At 47.4% G+C, this 16,828-nt stretch overlaps 1 protein-coding gene across 1 annotated transcript in view; it reads left to right on the top strand.

The window, feature by feature from the left end:
- The window catches only part of LOC121538809 (protocadherin Fat 2-like), a 65,496-nt gene that overhangs the window by 10,093 nt on the left and 38,575 nt on the right, over window positions 1–16,828 (top strand). The window contains 4 exon segments of the mRNA XM_041846979.2: window positions 5,319–5,377; window positions 5,673–5,783; window positions 6,226–6,435; window positions 6,740–6,947. Of these exon segments, the coding sequence (XP_041702913.2) occupies window positions 5,319–5,377; window positions 5,673–5,783; window positions 6,226–6,435; window positions 6,740–6,947 (588 nt within the window).

Below are 16,828 nucleotides of genomic sequence, written 5' to 3'. Positions count from 1 at the left end.
GAATTAGAGAGCAGCAGTAAAATAACAGGTTAGTCGAGGTAATTGAGGTAATATGTACATGTAGGTAGAGTTAAAGTGACTATACATAAACAATAAACAGAATAGCAGCAGCGTAAAAAGAGGGGGTGGGGGGGGGGCAATGCAAATAGTCCAGGTAGCCATTTGATTAGCTGTTCAGGAGTCTTATAGCTTGGGGGTAGAAGCTGTTAAGAAGCCTTTTGGACCTACACTTGGCGCTCCGGTACCGCTTGCCGTGCGGTAGCAGAGAGAACAGTCCATGACTAGGGTGGCTGGAGTCTTTGGCAATTTCTAGGGCCTTCCTCTGACACCGCCTGGTATAGAGGTCCTGGATGGCAGGAAGTTTGGCCCCAGTGATGTACTGGGCCGTACGCACTAACCTCTGTAGTGCCTTGCGGTCGGAGGCCGAGCAGTTGCCATACCCGGCGGTGATGCAACCAGTCAGGATGCTCTCGATGGTGCAGCTGTATAACTTTTTGAGGATCTGAGGACCCATATCTTTTCAGTCTCCTGAGGGGGAATAGGCTTTGTCATGCCCTCTTCACGACTGTCTTGGTGTGTTTGGACCATGATAGTTTGTTGGTGATGTGGACACCAAGGAACTTGAAGCTCTCAACCTGCTCCACTACAGTCCCGTCGATGAGAATGGGGGTGTGCTCGGTCCTCCTTTTCCTGTAATCCACAATCATCTCCTTTGTCTTGGTCACGTTGAGGAAGAGGTTGTTATCCTGGCACCACACGGCCAGGTCTCTGACCTCCTCCCTATAGGCTGTCTCATCGTTGTCGGTGATCAGGCCTACCACCATTGTGTCATCGGCAAACTTAATGATGGTGTTGGAGTCGTGCTTGGCCATGCAGTTTTGGGTGAACAGGGAGTACAGGAGGGGACTGAGCACGCACCCCTGAGGGGCCCTCGTGTTGAGGATCAGCATGGCAGATGTGTTGTTACCTACCCTTACCACCTGGGGGCGGCCCATCAGGAAGTCCAGGATCCAGTTGCAGAGGGAAGTGTTTAGTCCCAGGGTCCTTAGCTTAGTGATGAGCTTTGAGGGCAATATGGTGTTGAACGCTGAGCTGTAGTCAATGAATAGCATTCTCACGTAGGTGTTCCTTTTGTCCAGGTGGGAAAGGGCAGTGTGGAGTGCAATAGAGATTGCATCATCTGTGGATCTGTTGGGGCGGTATGCAAATTGGAGTGGGTCTAGGGTTTCTGGGATAATGGTGTTGATTTGAGCCATGACCAGCCTTTCAAAGCACTTCATGGCTACAGACATGAGTGCTACGGGTCGGTAGTCATTTAGGCAGGTTATCTTAGTGTTCTTGGGCACAGGGAACATGTTGGTATTACACACTCAGTCAGGGACAGGTTGAAAATGTCAGTGAAGACACTTGCCAGTTGGTCAGCGCATGCTCGGAGTACACGTCCTGGTAATCCATCTGGCCTTGCGACCTAGTGAATGTTGACCTATTTAAAGGTCTTACTCACATCGGCTACGGAGAGCGTGATCACACAGTCGTCCGGAACAGCTGATGCTCTCATGCATGCTTCAGTGTTGCTTGCCTCGAAGCGAGCATATAAGTAATTTAGCTCGTCTGGTAGGCTCGTGTCACTGGGCAGCTCACGGCTGTGCTTCCCTTTGTAGTCCGTAATAGTTTGCAAGCCCTGCCACATCCGACCAGCGTTTTCTTGTTTGCTTATGGCGTTATACAGCTCGTTGAGTGCGGTCTTAGTGCTAGCATCAGTTTGTGGTGGTAAATAGACAGCTACGAAAAATATAGATGAAAACTCTCTTGGTAAATAGTGTGGTCTATAGCTTGTCATGAGATACTCTATCTCAGGCGAACAAAACCTAGAGACTTCCTTAATATTAGATTTCGTGCACCAGCTGTTATTTACAAGTATACACAGAATGCCACCCCTTGTCTTACCGGAGGCACCAAAAACCCCGCCAGCTGTATGTTATCCATGTCGTCGTTCAGCCACGACTTGGTGATACATAAGATATTACAGTTTTTAATGTCCCACTGGTAGGATATTCTTGATCGGAGCTCATCCATTTTATTATCCAATGTACTTTGGCTAATAGGACTGATGGTAGAGGCAGATTACCCACTCGCCGTCGGATCCTTACAAGGCACCCCGACCTACGTCCCCGATATCTCTGTCTCTTCTTCATGCGAATGACAGGGATTTGGGCCTTGTCGGGTGTCTGAAGTAAATCCTTCGCGTCTGACTCGTTAAATAAAAAATCTTTATCCAGTACGGGGTGAGTAATCGCTGTCCTGATATCCACAATCTCTTTTCGGTCATAAGAGACGGTGGAAGAAACATTATATACTAAACAATTTACAAAGTATGCAAAAAAAACACACACAATTGCACAATTGGTTAGGAGCCCGTAAAACGGCAGCCATCTCCTCCGGCGCCATTGTTAGAGGGACAGAAGCAGCATTGGAAATCTCTACCAAATGACAATGAAGTAGTGGATAGCGTATAACTGGATAGATTGACGTTTATTGTCATAAGACTTGTCCTGGAGGCAGAACTGAGCGATTTCCCTTTAGGCCAACTGCAAAGTCACAATTGGCTATATTAGAAAATTTAATGAAAGCAAAAATTGCTTTCTGGTCTTAATTTAAGGTTATGGTTAGGCATTAGGGTTAGCAGTGTGGTTAAGGTTAGGGTTAAGGTTAGGGTTGGGTTTAAAATCAGATTTTATGACTTTGTGGCTGTGCCAGCTACTGACCACTCTGCAGAGCCGCCTCCAGAACAACATTCATGATGAAAGATGCTAACCTGATAGATTGCATTGGCTAACTCCTGCAACACACATTATAGTAGTAAAATATCCACAGTCCTAAAAGGTTGAGTATTTTATGAAAATAACAGGCTCAGGAAAGTTCTCAGAGGTTTCTTCAGTGAAGACTAGACCATAAAGCAAAAAAAAAAAAAAAAAAAAAAACACTGTTAGAAAAACAGACTGCCTGGGGCTCAGATGGTGACAGGTGTGCAGAGTCATTCCACCAATTTGGTGCCTTTTGAGAAGCGTAACTTGGTCCCCCCCAAAAACGTTTGATTTCAACTAATTTTAACATAAAGAGCACATGTTCAACTTAATAAAAAAACGAGTACTTTTGGGTGGAGTAAAAACTACATTATTTTCTTTAATAATGTAGTGGATTTAAAGCAAAAGTAATGAAAGTACAGATACCCAAAAAAAAAAAAAGTATTTTTACTTAATTACTTTACATCACTGATTAAAGGTCCAGTGCAGCTGTTTTTTTAAAATCTCAATATCAAATAATTTCTGGGTAACAATTAAGTACCTTACTGTGATTGTTTTCAATTAAAATGGTCAAAAAGAAACACAAATGTTATCTTAACAAAAAGCAATTTCTCAAGCAAGAATTTTGCTAGGAACTGTCAGGGAGTGGTCTAAGTGAGGTGCCTAATTGGAAGAGCCTAAGGGGAGGGATCAGGGAGTGGTCTAAGTGAGGTGCCTAATTGGAAGAGCCTAAGGGGAGGGATGTGTCACCTAAAAATTAGCTGTTATTGGCAGAGAGGAGGGCAAACTCTCTTTGTAATTGGTCTATTAACTTATCCAAAAAACTCACTCATGCAAACAAGATTACATTTCAGGTGGTCATTTCAAACAGCTTTTACACTAAAAGTCTTGCACATCTAGCATTCCAGTGTTAATACTATTGTAATTATTCTGCACTATAGCCTATTTATTGCCTTACCTCCATAACTTGCTACATTTGCACACACTGTATATATATTTTCTGTTGTATTTTTGACTTTATGTTTTTTACCCCATATGTAACTCTGTGTTGTTTTTATTGCACTGCTTTGCTTTATCTTGGCCAGGTCGCAGTTGTAAATGAGAACCTGTTCTCAACTGGCTTACCTGGTTAAATAAAGGTGAAATAAAAAAAAATAAAAAATAAAGTGCTTATTATCATTTTCACAATTTCACTGTATTTTTACAAATATATATAAAACGCAGGGAAATCACGTTTTTGACTGCACTGCCCATTTAAGTGCCAAAGGTTAAATGGTTGACCATAATAGGGTTGACGATTTCTTCTTAAATCAGACATAAATCCCCTTGTGACAGGAGGAATGGAAGCTTGTTGTGTGCAACAGGCAGTGGCAATTGTTTTTTGTTCAAACATTTCTAGCCTGTTTATCTTAACAATAACAAGGCTAACAAAGGGTAACAGGGTTGATGTGTTATACTTGATACGCTCAGTTTTCCACAACAAAACACCTGAAATTGGCCAAAAAAATTGTAGAAGCTCACCTGCTTTTACTCTATGAATTGACTTTAAAAAATATATTTAAGAAGGAATAGTTTCACCCTATTAAAAGGAGAGTTCAGTTCACGTTACATGTTTGTCATTTAGCAGACGCTCTTATCCAGAGCAACTAGGGTTAAGTGCCTTGCTCAAGGGAACATCGACAGATTTTTCACGTGGTCAGCTCAGGGATTTAAACCAGCAACCTTTCAGTAACTGGCCCAACACTCTTAACCTCTAGGCGACCTGCCGCCCCTAACAGGACTGACCTTAAAATGAGGGAAGGACATAAATGAATCACTAATCACATGAAATAAATAATAATCTTCAGAAAGGACTTTGTCAAAGCAACAAAATAACTAGGGCTTCACAATGATGGTGAAACTTGGAGAAATGTTTGGATTAAGTGGGTTAAAATCTTCGTAGAAGTGACACAGAGTTGACGGAGGGACATGTTCATACACAAATCTGATTTATTGAATTCTCCATGTGTTCTATATTAAAGGGCACTTCATTTAACATAACAGGCTTTTAAAATTCAATATTGGCGCACAATTTCTACTTAAAATATCAAAGGGACGCAAAAGGCACCTCATTTCGTGGAACAACCCAGCTACTGCTGTCCATGTGGGAAAGACTCCATATTGATGACCCTGTTCATCTTCCTCCTTCCCTCCCATCTTCCCCCTCTCAATTCAATTCAATCTCTCTCTGTCCTCTCTCTCTCTCTCTACCCCCCCCCCGCCCTCTCTCTGTTTTCTCCCACCTCTCTCTGTTTTCTCCCCCCTCTCTGTTTTCTCCCCCCTCTCTGTTTTCTGCCCTCTCTCTGTTTTCTTCCCCCTCTCTGTTATCTTCCCTCTCTCTGTTTTCTCCCCCTTCTCTGTTTTCTCCCCTCTCTCTGTTATCTTCCCTCTCTCTGTTTTCTCCCCCCTCTCTGTTTTCTCCCCCCTCTCTGTTTTCTCCCCTCTCTCTGTTGTCTACAATCTCTGTTTTCTTAGGCGTCATCAGCACTCTGACATCTCTGGACCGGGAACAGAATTTTGAGCACAGTGTCGAGGTGAGAGACTGAGACACCTGCTTGTGATTAAACATGTGCATTTTTTTATGAGATCGTTAAAAAGGCCTGAAATGAGAGTTTAAACTAGTCTATAAAAGATCCACAACGTGTGTGGTCTTGTGAATATGTGATTTATAATCCATACAACTTTTTTATTTCATTTAAGTCTCTATCAGTCCCCCATATCCTGCTGTTAGACTAACCCCTCTTCCTTCATATCCTACAGTTAGACTAACCCCTCTTCCTTCATATCCTACAGTTAGAATAACCCATCTTCCCCCTCTCCTCCTCTCAGGTGATAGTGTCAGACAACGGAGCCCCTGCTCTCCGCTCCACTTCTACAGTGATCATCCAGGTGCTGGATGAGAATGACAACAGACCCCAGTTCAACCACAAGCTCTTCCAGGTCTGCTTCTGTTGGCTCTTTGGGGTTTCGGGTCAGCGTCCCAAATGTCATCCTATTTCCTACATAGGCTGCGTTTATACAGGCAGCCCAATTCTGATATTTTTCCACTCATTTATCTTTTGACCAATAACATCAGATCTTTTAACATCAGATCTTTTTCAGAGATGATATGATTGGTGAAAAGACCAATTAGTGAAAAAAAAAAAATACAAATATATATATATATATATATATGAATTGGGCTTCCTGTCTAAATGCAGCCATTGTGCACTATTTTTGTCTGGGACGATATCTGGTTAAAAATACTGCACTACTTAGGGAATATGATGCCATTCAGCCCCATTCAGCCCCACTTACTATTAAAGCACTTTGTGACAACTGCTGACGTAATAAAGGGCTTTTATAAATAAATGTGACTGATTGATTCATTGATTGGTTCCAGGTAAAACTACCTGAGCAACACAGGGGTCAGGGGTCAGAGCCACAGGTGGAGGTGTGCCGGATGGTTGCCCAGGACAACGATGTAGGGCCTAATGCTGAGGTCACCTTCAGTCTCCAGGACAACCAGGACGAGAGGTTTGAGATCCATCCAGACACTGGGGTGGTGACGGCACGGGGGGACTTTACAGCAGGCAACTACAGCATCCTCACGGTAGGTGGACAAGATCTTAACCGCATAGTTGCATGTTCCACAGATCCTTCTGCTTTTCACAACCACACACAGTGGTGGAGCACTCTGTAGGACACCTGCTATCCCTAAACAAATACAACCACATCTTCTTTCATGGCTCTCATTCACATGGAGGGAGAGTGTAAACTTGCATGTGAAGTTGCATGTGAACACCATTGTGATGAACACCAACCCTGTCATGTTCTCATGTACTGTGATGAGTAACACAAAGATCCACACCAGCTCAATAACACGTGCTCTCCACCCCATCCCTTCCCTCTGTCAGATCAAAGCAGAGGACCGTGGGAGCCCGGCGAGTTCGTCAACAGTCCGCCTCGATGTAGAGTGGATCCCCAAGCCGACGCCCACCTCCGAGCTGCTGACGTTTGACGAGCCAAACCCCACCTTCTTTGTCATGCAGACGGATCCTGTCACTCACATGGTGGGGAACATCCTCACAGAGACACAGAGGCTGCTGTGGTATGACATCACAGGTGAGCACTAACACGTTAACTCTGATGTGTGGACGTGTGCTGTATGTTGTGTGTAGAATTACAGCCTATTTTATAGAAACCAACATCCTGGAAAATATGATCAGATTTGTGTAATTTGATGTTATTATAGCAATAGTTATATTAGTTGACACAGTAAAGGCTTAGAGTAAAGTTACCGTAAAAGTAGCTGTTTTATTAAACTGACCAAATGGGATGAGTCAAAATGAAGATGATCTATGAACATTTCACACATTTTTGGCATGTACTTAAAGGCAAGACAAAACACGACCCATCAAAGATTGAAAAGAGATGGAGTCCTGTTTTGCTGTGCGCTGTGTGTTTTGCTGTGCGCTGTGTGTTTTGCTGTGTGTTTTGCTGTGTTTTGCTGTGTTTTGCTGTGTGTTTTGCTGAGCGCTGTGTGTTTTGCTGTGTGTTTTGCTGTGTGTTTTGCTGAGCGCTGTGTTTTTTGCTGTGTGTTTTGCTGTGTTTTGCTGTGTGTTTTGCTGAGCGCTGTGTGTTTTGCTGTGTGTTTTGCTGTGTGTTTTGCTGTGCGCTATGTGTTTTGCTTTGCGCTGTGTTTTTTGCTCTGTGCTGCTGTGTGTTTTGCTGTGCACTGTGTGTTTTTGCTGTGCGCTGTGTGTTTTTGCTGTGTGTTTTGCCTATCTCTGCGCTGTGTGTTTTGCCATGTGTTTTGCTGTGTGTTTTGCTGTGCGCTGTGTGTTTTGCTGTGTGTTTTGCTGTGCGCTGTGTGTTTTGCTGTGCGCTGTGTGTTTTGCTGTGCGCTGTGTGTTTTGCTGTGTGTTTTGCTGTGCGCTGTGTGTTTTGCTGTGTGTTTTGCTGTGTGCTGTGTGTTTTTCTGTGTGTTTTTCTGTGCGCTGTGTGTTTTGCTGTGTGTGTGTTTCTGCGCTGTGTGTTTTGCTGTGTGTTTTGCTGTGCGCTGTGTGTTTTGCTGTGTGTTTTGCTGTGTGTTTTGCTGTGCGCTGTGTGTTTTGCTGTGCGCTGTGTGTTTTGCTGTGTGTTTTGCTGTGTGTTTTGCTGTTTGCTGTGTGTTTTGCTGTGCGCTGTGTGTTTTGCTGTGCGTTTTGCTGTGCGCTGTGTGTTTTGCTGTGTTTTTGCTGAGCGCTGTGTGTTTTTGCTGTGTGTTTTGCTGTGTGTTTTGCTGTGCGCTGTGTGTTTTGCTGTGTGTTTTGCTGTGTGTTTTGCTGTGCTGTGTGTTTTGCTGTGCGCTGTGTGTTTTGCTGTGCGTTTTGCTGTGCGCTGTGTGTTTTGCTGTGTGTTTTGCTGTGTGCTGTGTGTTTTGCTGTGTGTTTTGCTGTGCGCTGTGTGTTTTGCTGTGCGCTGTGTGTTTTGCTGTGTGTTTTGCTGTGCGCTGTGTGTTTTGCTGTGTGTTTTGCTGAGCGCTGTGTGTTTTGCTGTGTGTTTTGCTGAGCGCTGTGTGTTTTGCTGTGTGTTTTGCTGTGTGTTTTGCTGTGTGTTTTGCTGAGCGCTGTGTGTTTTGCTGTGTGTTTTGCTGTGTGTTTTGCTGTGTGTTTTGCTGTGTGTTTTGCTGTGTGTTTTGCTGTGTGTTTTGCTGTGTGTTTTGCTGTGTGTTTTGCTGTGTGTTTTGCTGAGCGCTGTCTGTTTTGCTGTGTGTTTTGCTGAGCGCTGTGTGTTTTGCTGAGCGCTGTGTGTTTGCTGTGCGCTGTGTTCACTATGATGGTGGTAGATTGAGTTCACGTCACTCTGCTGTTGAACAGAGCAGCAGGCCTGGTCTCGGTGTGGCAGATAACACCTCAGCTAGGGGCAAGGGCCCAGTGTGTGTGTGTGTGTGTGTGTGTGTGTGTGTGTGTGTGTGTGTGTGTGTGCGTGTGCGTGTGCGTGTGCGTGTGTGTGTGCGTGTGTGTGTGTGTGTGCGTGTGTGTGTGTGTGCATGCTTGAAAGCAAGCCTTTGTGGTGGGACATACATGAACTCAACCATGGCAATTTAGATGGCATCTTGAAAAGCACTTGATGGCTAAACGCAATTGTGTTGAGATCTTCAGCTTTTCATTTGACTTGTTGTTTGACTGTGACAGCTGCTTTTCAACACTCCATCTGGTCAGCCCATTATATATTTAAACAAACAATCTATTTCTTCTCTGTCTCTTTCAAAGCCTCTGTCAATATTTTTTAATCTGGGCATTGGATACATTGGGTGTTTGATTTTTCCAAAGGTTAGCGTTTTTCATCATGAATCTTGTTTTAGAGGCAGCTTTGCAGAGTGGTTACTAGCTGGCACAGCCACAAAGTCATAAAATCTGTTTTTAAACCTAACCCTAACCCTAACCTTAACCACACTGCTAACCCTAATGCCTAACCCTAACCATAACCACACTGCTAACCCTAATGCCTAACCCTAACCTTAACCACACTGCTAACCCTATTGCCTAACCCCTAACCTTAAATTAAGACAAAAAGCAACAACCCACGCCTGGTTAATCAACCGTGAGACTCTGAATTTGCTGTCCCAGTGGAATCAAACATCAACCTGCATTTTTTTTGTTGCAAAAGCACCAAATAGTCTAACCTATTTCAAATGCTCAACATTTTGTGGGAGTGACATTTTTAAATGCCCTATTTTGTAGTCCCAACGGTGATATTACAAGGCAATTTATGAGCGGAGCCTTGAAAAGGTGCATATACAGTATTTCTTAATAAACACCACCTGGCTGGCTTTAACCCTACTGTTCCTGGCATCTGTTCCCTTCTAAAAATTGCCACTTGGGGCCTTTCTGCAACCTTGTTTCCTATCATTAATACATACAAGGGAGGATGACGACGGTTCGTCATGTTTGTGTATTGCTCTCAGTAAAATGATGCGTAGTGAGAAGTAGCCCAGGGAGTAATGCCTCAAAACTGTTGAGGGTGCAATACAGTGCATGTGTTTGTGGCCATGTTCAGTGAGGGGAGAGCCTCTTAGCTCATTGTCCATATTCACACGCATGCATGCAAGGCGATGGCCATCATTCAAATGGGTGAAATTAGGTATTAACCTCTCTCAGTAGTTTTAAGATGTTTTATGTCTTTCCACCTGTCCTGACTGGGTAAACTCAATTTCCAGTGGACGCTCCAAACAGCTGCCAACATGTCCATCTGCAGAAAGAATGATCCTCCAACCACAGCCAAGTCATTATGGTTCTGGATGACACTACCGGTCAAAAGTTTTAGAACACCTACTCATTCAAGGGTTTTTCTTTATTTTTACTATTTTCTACATTGTAGAATAATAGTGAAGACATCAAAACTTTGAAATAACACATATGGAATCATGTAGTAACCAAAAAAGTGTTAACCAAATCAAAATATATTTTATATTTGAGATTCTTCAAATAGCCACCCTTTGCCTTGATGACAGCTTTGCACACTCTCGGCATTCTCTCAACCAGCTTCACCTGTAATGCTTTTCCAAGAGTCTTGAAGGAGTTCCCACATATGCTGAGCACTTGTTGGCTGCTTTTCCTTCACTCTGCGGCCCGACTCATCCCAAACCATCTCAATTTGGTTGAGGTCGGGGGATTGTGGAGGCAAGGTCCTTCTTGGTAAAATAGCCCTTACACAGACCAAGTCCATATTATGGCAAGAACAGCTCAAATAAGCAAATAGAAATGACAGTCCATCATTACTTTAAGACATGAAGGTCAGTCAATACGGAACATTTCAAGAACTTTGAAAGTTTCTTCAAGTGCAGTCGCAAAAACCATCAAGCGCTGTCAAGGTGTGCTGAAGGTGGGTGTGGTGTATGAATCAGGCGCAGGACGCAGAGGCTCAGTCCAAAGGCTTTAGTGCAAAATTCACACAAACAAAAGCACAATAAGCCTGAAGGTGAATACAACGCGCACACAGGCGACAAAATAAACGGCGACACAAAACATGTGCAAAGTAACCACTCCAAACACTGAGGGAAAATGTAGCTCCAACACGTAACAGAAGCGCAATCACACACAAACACAGACACACACAACGAGAACTAAATAGAACACTAACGACTAACTAGACAGGTGTACAACATTAAGACCAAAACCAAAACGCAAACATGAAACATAGATCGGTGCAGCTAGTACTCCGGGGACGATGACCGCGAGCCTGCCCGAACCAGGAGGAGGAGCAGCCTCGGCCGAAACCGTGACAGTACTCCCCCCCTTGACGCTGGCCCAGCCGTGCGCCGACCCCCCCTCGGGGATGACCAGGAGGACGTGGAGCAGGGCGCGCGGGATGGTCGTGGAACTCACAGGAGAGATGGGTCTAGGATGTCCCTCCGCGGCACCCAGCACCGCTCCTCCGGGCGTACCTCCCACTCCACGAGATACTGGAGACCCCCATCCGGCGCCTGGAGTCCAAGATGGACTGAACGGTGTACGCGGAGCCCCCCTCGATGTCCAATGGGGGCTGAGGAGTCTCTCCTATCTCATTGTCCTGGAGTGGACCAGCTACCACCGGCCTGAGAAGAGACACATGGAACGAGGGGTTAATATTCTTATATTCAACAGGTAGATGTAACTTATAACACACCGTTCAATCTTCTCAGGACTTTAAAGGCTCAACCCGCCGACCCAGCTTCCGGCAGAGGCGGAGGGGTAGGTTTCTGGTAGAGAGCCAGACTCGATCTCCGGGTGCGTACACTGCCCCTCACTGCGGTGAGAGATCGGCGCTCGCCTTTGTAGACGACGGACGGCCCGCTGCAGGTGGACGTGGGCAGCGTTCACGCCTCTTCCGAGCGCCTCATCCAATCATCCACCGCAGGGGCCTCGATCTGGCTCTGCTGCCACGGTGCCAGAACCCGGCTGGTAACCTAATACACATTGGAAAGGGGTTAGGTTGGTAGAGGAGTGGCGGAGAGAATTCTGGGCCATCTCGGCCCAGGGAATGTAACGCGCCCACTCTCAGGCCGGTCCTGGCAATACGACCTCGCAGAAACCTACCCACATCCTGGTTGACACGTTCTACCTGCCCGTTACTCTCCGGGTGGTACCCCGAGGTAAGGCTAACCGAGACCCCCAAACGCTCCATAAACGCTCTCCACACCCGGGAGGTAAACTGGGGGCCTCGATCAGACACTATATCCTCGGGGACCCGTAATGCCGGAAGACGTGGGTAAATAGGGCCTCAGCAGTCTGTAGGGCAGTAGGAAGACCCGACATAGGGAGAAGACGACAGGCCTTAGAGAACCGGTCCACAACGACCAGGATGGTGGTATTCCCTGAGAGAGGGGAAGGTCTGTTACAAAATCCACCGAGAGGTGGGACCATGGTCGTTGTGGAACGGGTAGGGGCTGTAACTTACCCTGGGCAGATGTCGGGGCGCCCTATACTGGGCGCACACCGAGCAGGAGGAGACATAAACCCTCACATCCCTAGCCAAAGTGGGCCACCAGTATTTAGTGCTAAGGCAATGCACTGTCCGGCCGATACCCGGATGTCCAGAGGAGGGTGACGTGTGGGCCCAGTAAATGAGTCGATCCCGAATCTCGAGCGAACGTACTTCCGACCCTCAGGACACTGTGGAGGGCTGGGGTCGTGCGCAACGCTCGCTCGATTTCGGAATCGACCTCCCACACCACCGGTGCCACAAGGAAAGACTCCGGTAGTATGGGAGTGGGCTCAACGGACCTCTCCTCCGTGTCATACCGCCGGGACAGCGCATCTGCCCTTGCCATTCTGGGACCCAGGGATGTACGTGATTTTAAATACGAACCTGGTGAGAAACATACTCCATCGAGCCTGGCGAGGGTTCAGTCTCTCGCTGCCCGGATGTACTCCAGGTTCCGATGGTCAGTCAAAATGAGGAAAGGGTGTTGAGCCCCCTCAAGCCAATGCCTCCACACCTTAAGGGCTTGAACTACAGCTAACAGCTCCCTGTCCCCAACGTCATAGTTACGCTCCGCCGGGCTGAGCTTCTTAGAGTAAAAAGCACAGGGGCGGAGTTTAGGTGGCGTGCCGGACCGTTGAGAGAGAACGGCCCTATACCAGCCTCAGACGCGTCTACCTCAACCTGAAAGGGTACGGGGATCCGGATGCGCCAGCACCGAGCCGACGTAAACAGGTCCTTCAGTCTCCTAAAGGCCCTGTCCGCATCGGCCGACCACTGCAGTCGCACGGACCCCCCTTCAGAAGGGGCGTGATGGGAGCTGCCACCTGTCCAAAACCCCCGGATAAACCTCCGGTAGTAATTGCTAAAGCCCAAAAACTGCTGCACCTCTTTTACAGTAGTTGGGGTTTGCCAATCACGCACAGCGGACACACGATCCACCTCCATTCTCACCCCCTGACGGGACAACCGATAACCCAAAAAGGAGACCGACTCCTGGAAAAACAGACATTTCTCTGCCTTGACATATAGGTCGTGCTCCAACAGCCTCCTCAAACACGACGCACCAGGGTTATATGCTCGGCTCGGGTAGACGAGTACACCAGAATGTCATCAATGTACCACGACCACCCCTTGTCCCTGCATATCCCGGAAAATCTCATCTACGAAGGATTGGAAGACTGATGGAGCATTCATCAACCCATATGGCATGACGAGATATTCGAAATGACCTGACGTGGTACTAAACGCTGTCTTCCATTCGTCACCCTCCCTAATGCGCACCAAGTTATACGCGCTCCTGAGATCCAGTTTTGTGAAAAACCGCGCTCCATGCAATGACTCCGTCATGGTACGCAATCAGAGGGAGTGGATAACTGTATTTCACAGTAATCTGATTGAGACCACGGTAATCAATGCACGGGCGCAACCCTCCATCTTTCTTTTTCACAAAAAGAAGCTCGAGGAGGCGGGAGAAGTGGAGGGCCGAATGTATCCCTGTCTCAAAGATTCGGCTATGTAAGTCTCCATAGCTTTTCTCTCCTCTTGAGACAAAGGATACACATGGCTCCGTGGGACGCTGCTCCTGCCTGGAGATCAATCGCACAATCCCCCTGTCTATGAGGAGGCAACTGCGTCGCCTTTAGTTTTGCTAAACACGAGAGCTAAATCCCCATATTCAGGCGGAATGTGCAGTGCGGGCACTTGGTTTGGACTCTCCACTGAAGTCGCCCCCACGGAAAACACCCAGACATCGCCCCTCGCACCGAGCAGACCACCCATCGAGAGCCCTCTGTTGCCACGAAATAGCAGGGTTGTGGGTGCTTAATCAGGGAATCCCCAGCACCACTGGGTACGCAGGAGAGTCGATCAGATACAGCTGTATAGTCTCCTCATGACCCCCCTGCGCACACATCCGAAGTGGCGCTGTGATCTCCCTGATCAACCCCGACCCCAACGGACGGCTATCTAAGGCATGAACGGGAAAAGGTTTGTCAACAGGTAGGAGAGGGATCCCTAACTCAAAACAAAACTTCCGATCAACAAAATTCCCAGCTGCGCCTGAATCTACGAGCGCCTTATGCTGGGAATGAGGTGCAACCTGTGGAAAACACACAGGTATACAAAAGTGCGCAACAGAAAGCTCTGGGTAAGTGGGACGTCTACTCACCTGGGAGGCCCCCCCAGTGCGTGGCCTGTTGTCTTCTACCCCGGAGAACCCTCCACCGCACCTGGCCGCAGTGTGCCCTCCACGACCGCACTTGGTGCAGGAGACAGGCCCCCTCGGGCTCCTCCCACTCCGTTCTCTAGCGCCGGCACCCCCGAGCTCCATAGGGCTCGGCTCGGAGGCGCCGGAGGGCGGAATGGACGGACTCCCCTCGGGACGTCCACGGGTGGCCAGCAGGGTGTCCAGACGGATGGACATATCGACCAACTGGTCGAAGGTAAGATGGGTATCCCTGCAGGCCAACTCACGTTGAACGTCCTCTCGTAGGTTACATCGAAAATGGTCGATGAGAGCCCGTTCATTCCACCCTGCATCAGCCGCTAGAGTCCGGTACTCTAGAGCGAACGCCTGTGCGCTCCTCCTCCCCTGTCTCAAATGGACTAGACGCTCCCCCGCCGCTTTGCCCTCAGGTGGATGGTCGAACACAGCCTTGAAGCGGCGGGAGAACTCTCGTAGGTCATGGTGTTGGCGTCCATTCTCCTCCACTTCGGCGTTAGCCCACTCCAACGCCTTGCCCGTGAGACAGGAGATGAGGGCGGAAACGCTCGTGTCCCGAGGGCACCGGGTGTACAGTGGCCAGGTAGAGCTCCACCTGCAGGAGGAACCCCTGACACCCGGCAGCTGTTCCGTCATACGCCCTCGGGAGCGAGAGCCGAATCCCCTGGGTTCCGAACCTAGGACTGGTGGACCGACCGATGGGGTGGGCAGGGTAGGTGGAGGTGTGGGTACCCGGCTGGCCTCCCATCGGTGCAAGGTGTAGATTACCTCCTGTAGAGCGGTCTCCAGTTGTCGAATCTGGCCATCTTGTCCACGGATATGCTCCTCGAGCGACACAGGCGTCTCTGCCGCTCCTGCTGATTCCATTATGGTGTGTGATTCTGTCAAGGTGTGCTGAAGGTGGGTGTGGTGTATGAATCAGGCGCAGGACGCAGAGGCTCAGTCCAAAGGCTTTAGTGCAAAATTCACACAAACAAAAGCACAATAAGCCTGAAGGTGAATACAACGCGCACACAGGCGACAAAATAAACGGCGCACAAAACATGTGCAAAGTAACCACTCCAAACACTGGAGGGAAAATGTAGCTCCAACACGTAACAGAAGCGCAATCACACACAAACACAGACACACACAACGAGAACTAAATAGAACACTAACGAGGACTAACTAGACACAGGTGTACAACATTAAGACCAAACCAAACGAACATGAAACATAGATCGGTGGCAGCTAGTACTCCGGGGACGACGACCGCCGAAGCCTGCACGAACCAGGAGGAGGAGCAGCCTCGGCCGAAACCGTGACAAGCGCTATGATGAAACTGGCTCTCATGAGGACTGCCACAGGAATGGAAGACCCAGAGTTACCTCTGCTGCAGAGGATAAGTTCATTAGAGTTACCAGCCTCAGAAATTGCAGCCCAAATAAATGCTTCACAGAGTTCAAGTAACAGACACATCTCAACATCATCTGTTCAGAGGGCACTGTGTGAATCAGGCCTTCATGGTCGAATTGCTGCAAAGAAAGCACTACTAAAAGACACTAATAAGAAGAACAGACTTGCTTGGGCCAAGAAACACGAGCAATGGACATTAGACCGGTGGAAATGTGTACTTTGGTCTGGAATCCAAATTGGAGATTTTTGGTTCCAACCGCCGTGTATTTGTGAGACACGGTGTGGGTGAACGGATGATCTCCGCATGTGTATTTCCCACCGTAAAGCATGGAGGAGGAGGTGTTATGGTGTGGGGGTGCTTTGCTGGTGACACTGTCTGTGATTTTTTTTAGAATTCAAGGCACACTTAACCAGCATGGCTACCACAGCATTCTGCAGCGATACGCCATCCCATCTTTGTTTGGGCTTAGTGTGTCTATCATTTGTTTTTCAACAGGACAATGACCCAAAACACACCTTGAGGCTGTGTAAGGGCTATTTTACCAAGAAGGAGAATGATGGAGTGCTGCATCAGATGACCTGGCCTCCATAATCCCCCGACCTCAACCAAATTGAGATGGTTTGGGATGAGTTGGACCACGGAGTGAAGGAAAGTCAGCCAACAAGTGCTCAGCATATATGGGAACTCCTTCAAGACTGTTGGAAAAGCATTCCAGGTGAAGCTGGTTGAGAGAATGCCAAGAGTGTGCAAAGCTGTCATCAAGGCGAAGGGTGGCTATTTGAAGAATCTCAAATATAAAATATATTTTGATTTGTTTAACACTTTTTTGGTTACTACATGATTCCATATGTGTTATTTCATGGTTTTGATGTCGTCACTATTATTCTACAATGTAGAAAATAGTACAAATATAGAAAACCTCCTTGAATGAGTAGGTGT

The sequence above is a fragment of the Coregonus clupeaformis genome, chromosome 3 (assembly GCF_020615455.1).
Source record: "Coregonus clupeaformis isolate EN_2021a chromosome 3, ASM2061545v1, whole genome shotgun sequence".
Classification (NCBI taxonomy): Eukaryota; Metazoa; Chordata; class Actinopteri; order Salmoniformes; family Salmonidae; genus Coregonus; species Coregonus clupeaformis.
The sequence above is the reverse complement of the archived record's forward strand: the minus strand, read 5'-3'. Positions and strand labels throughout refer to the sequence as shown.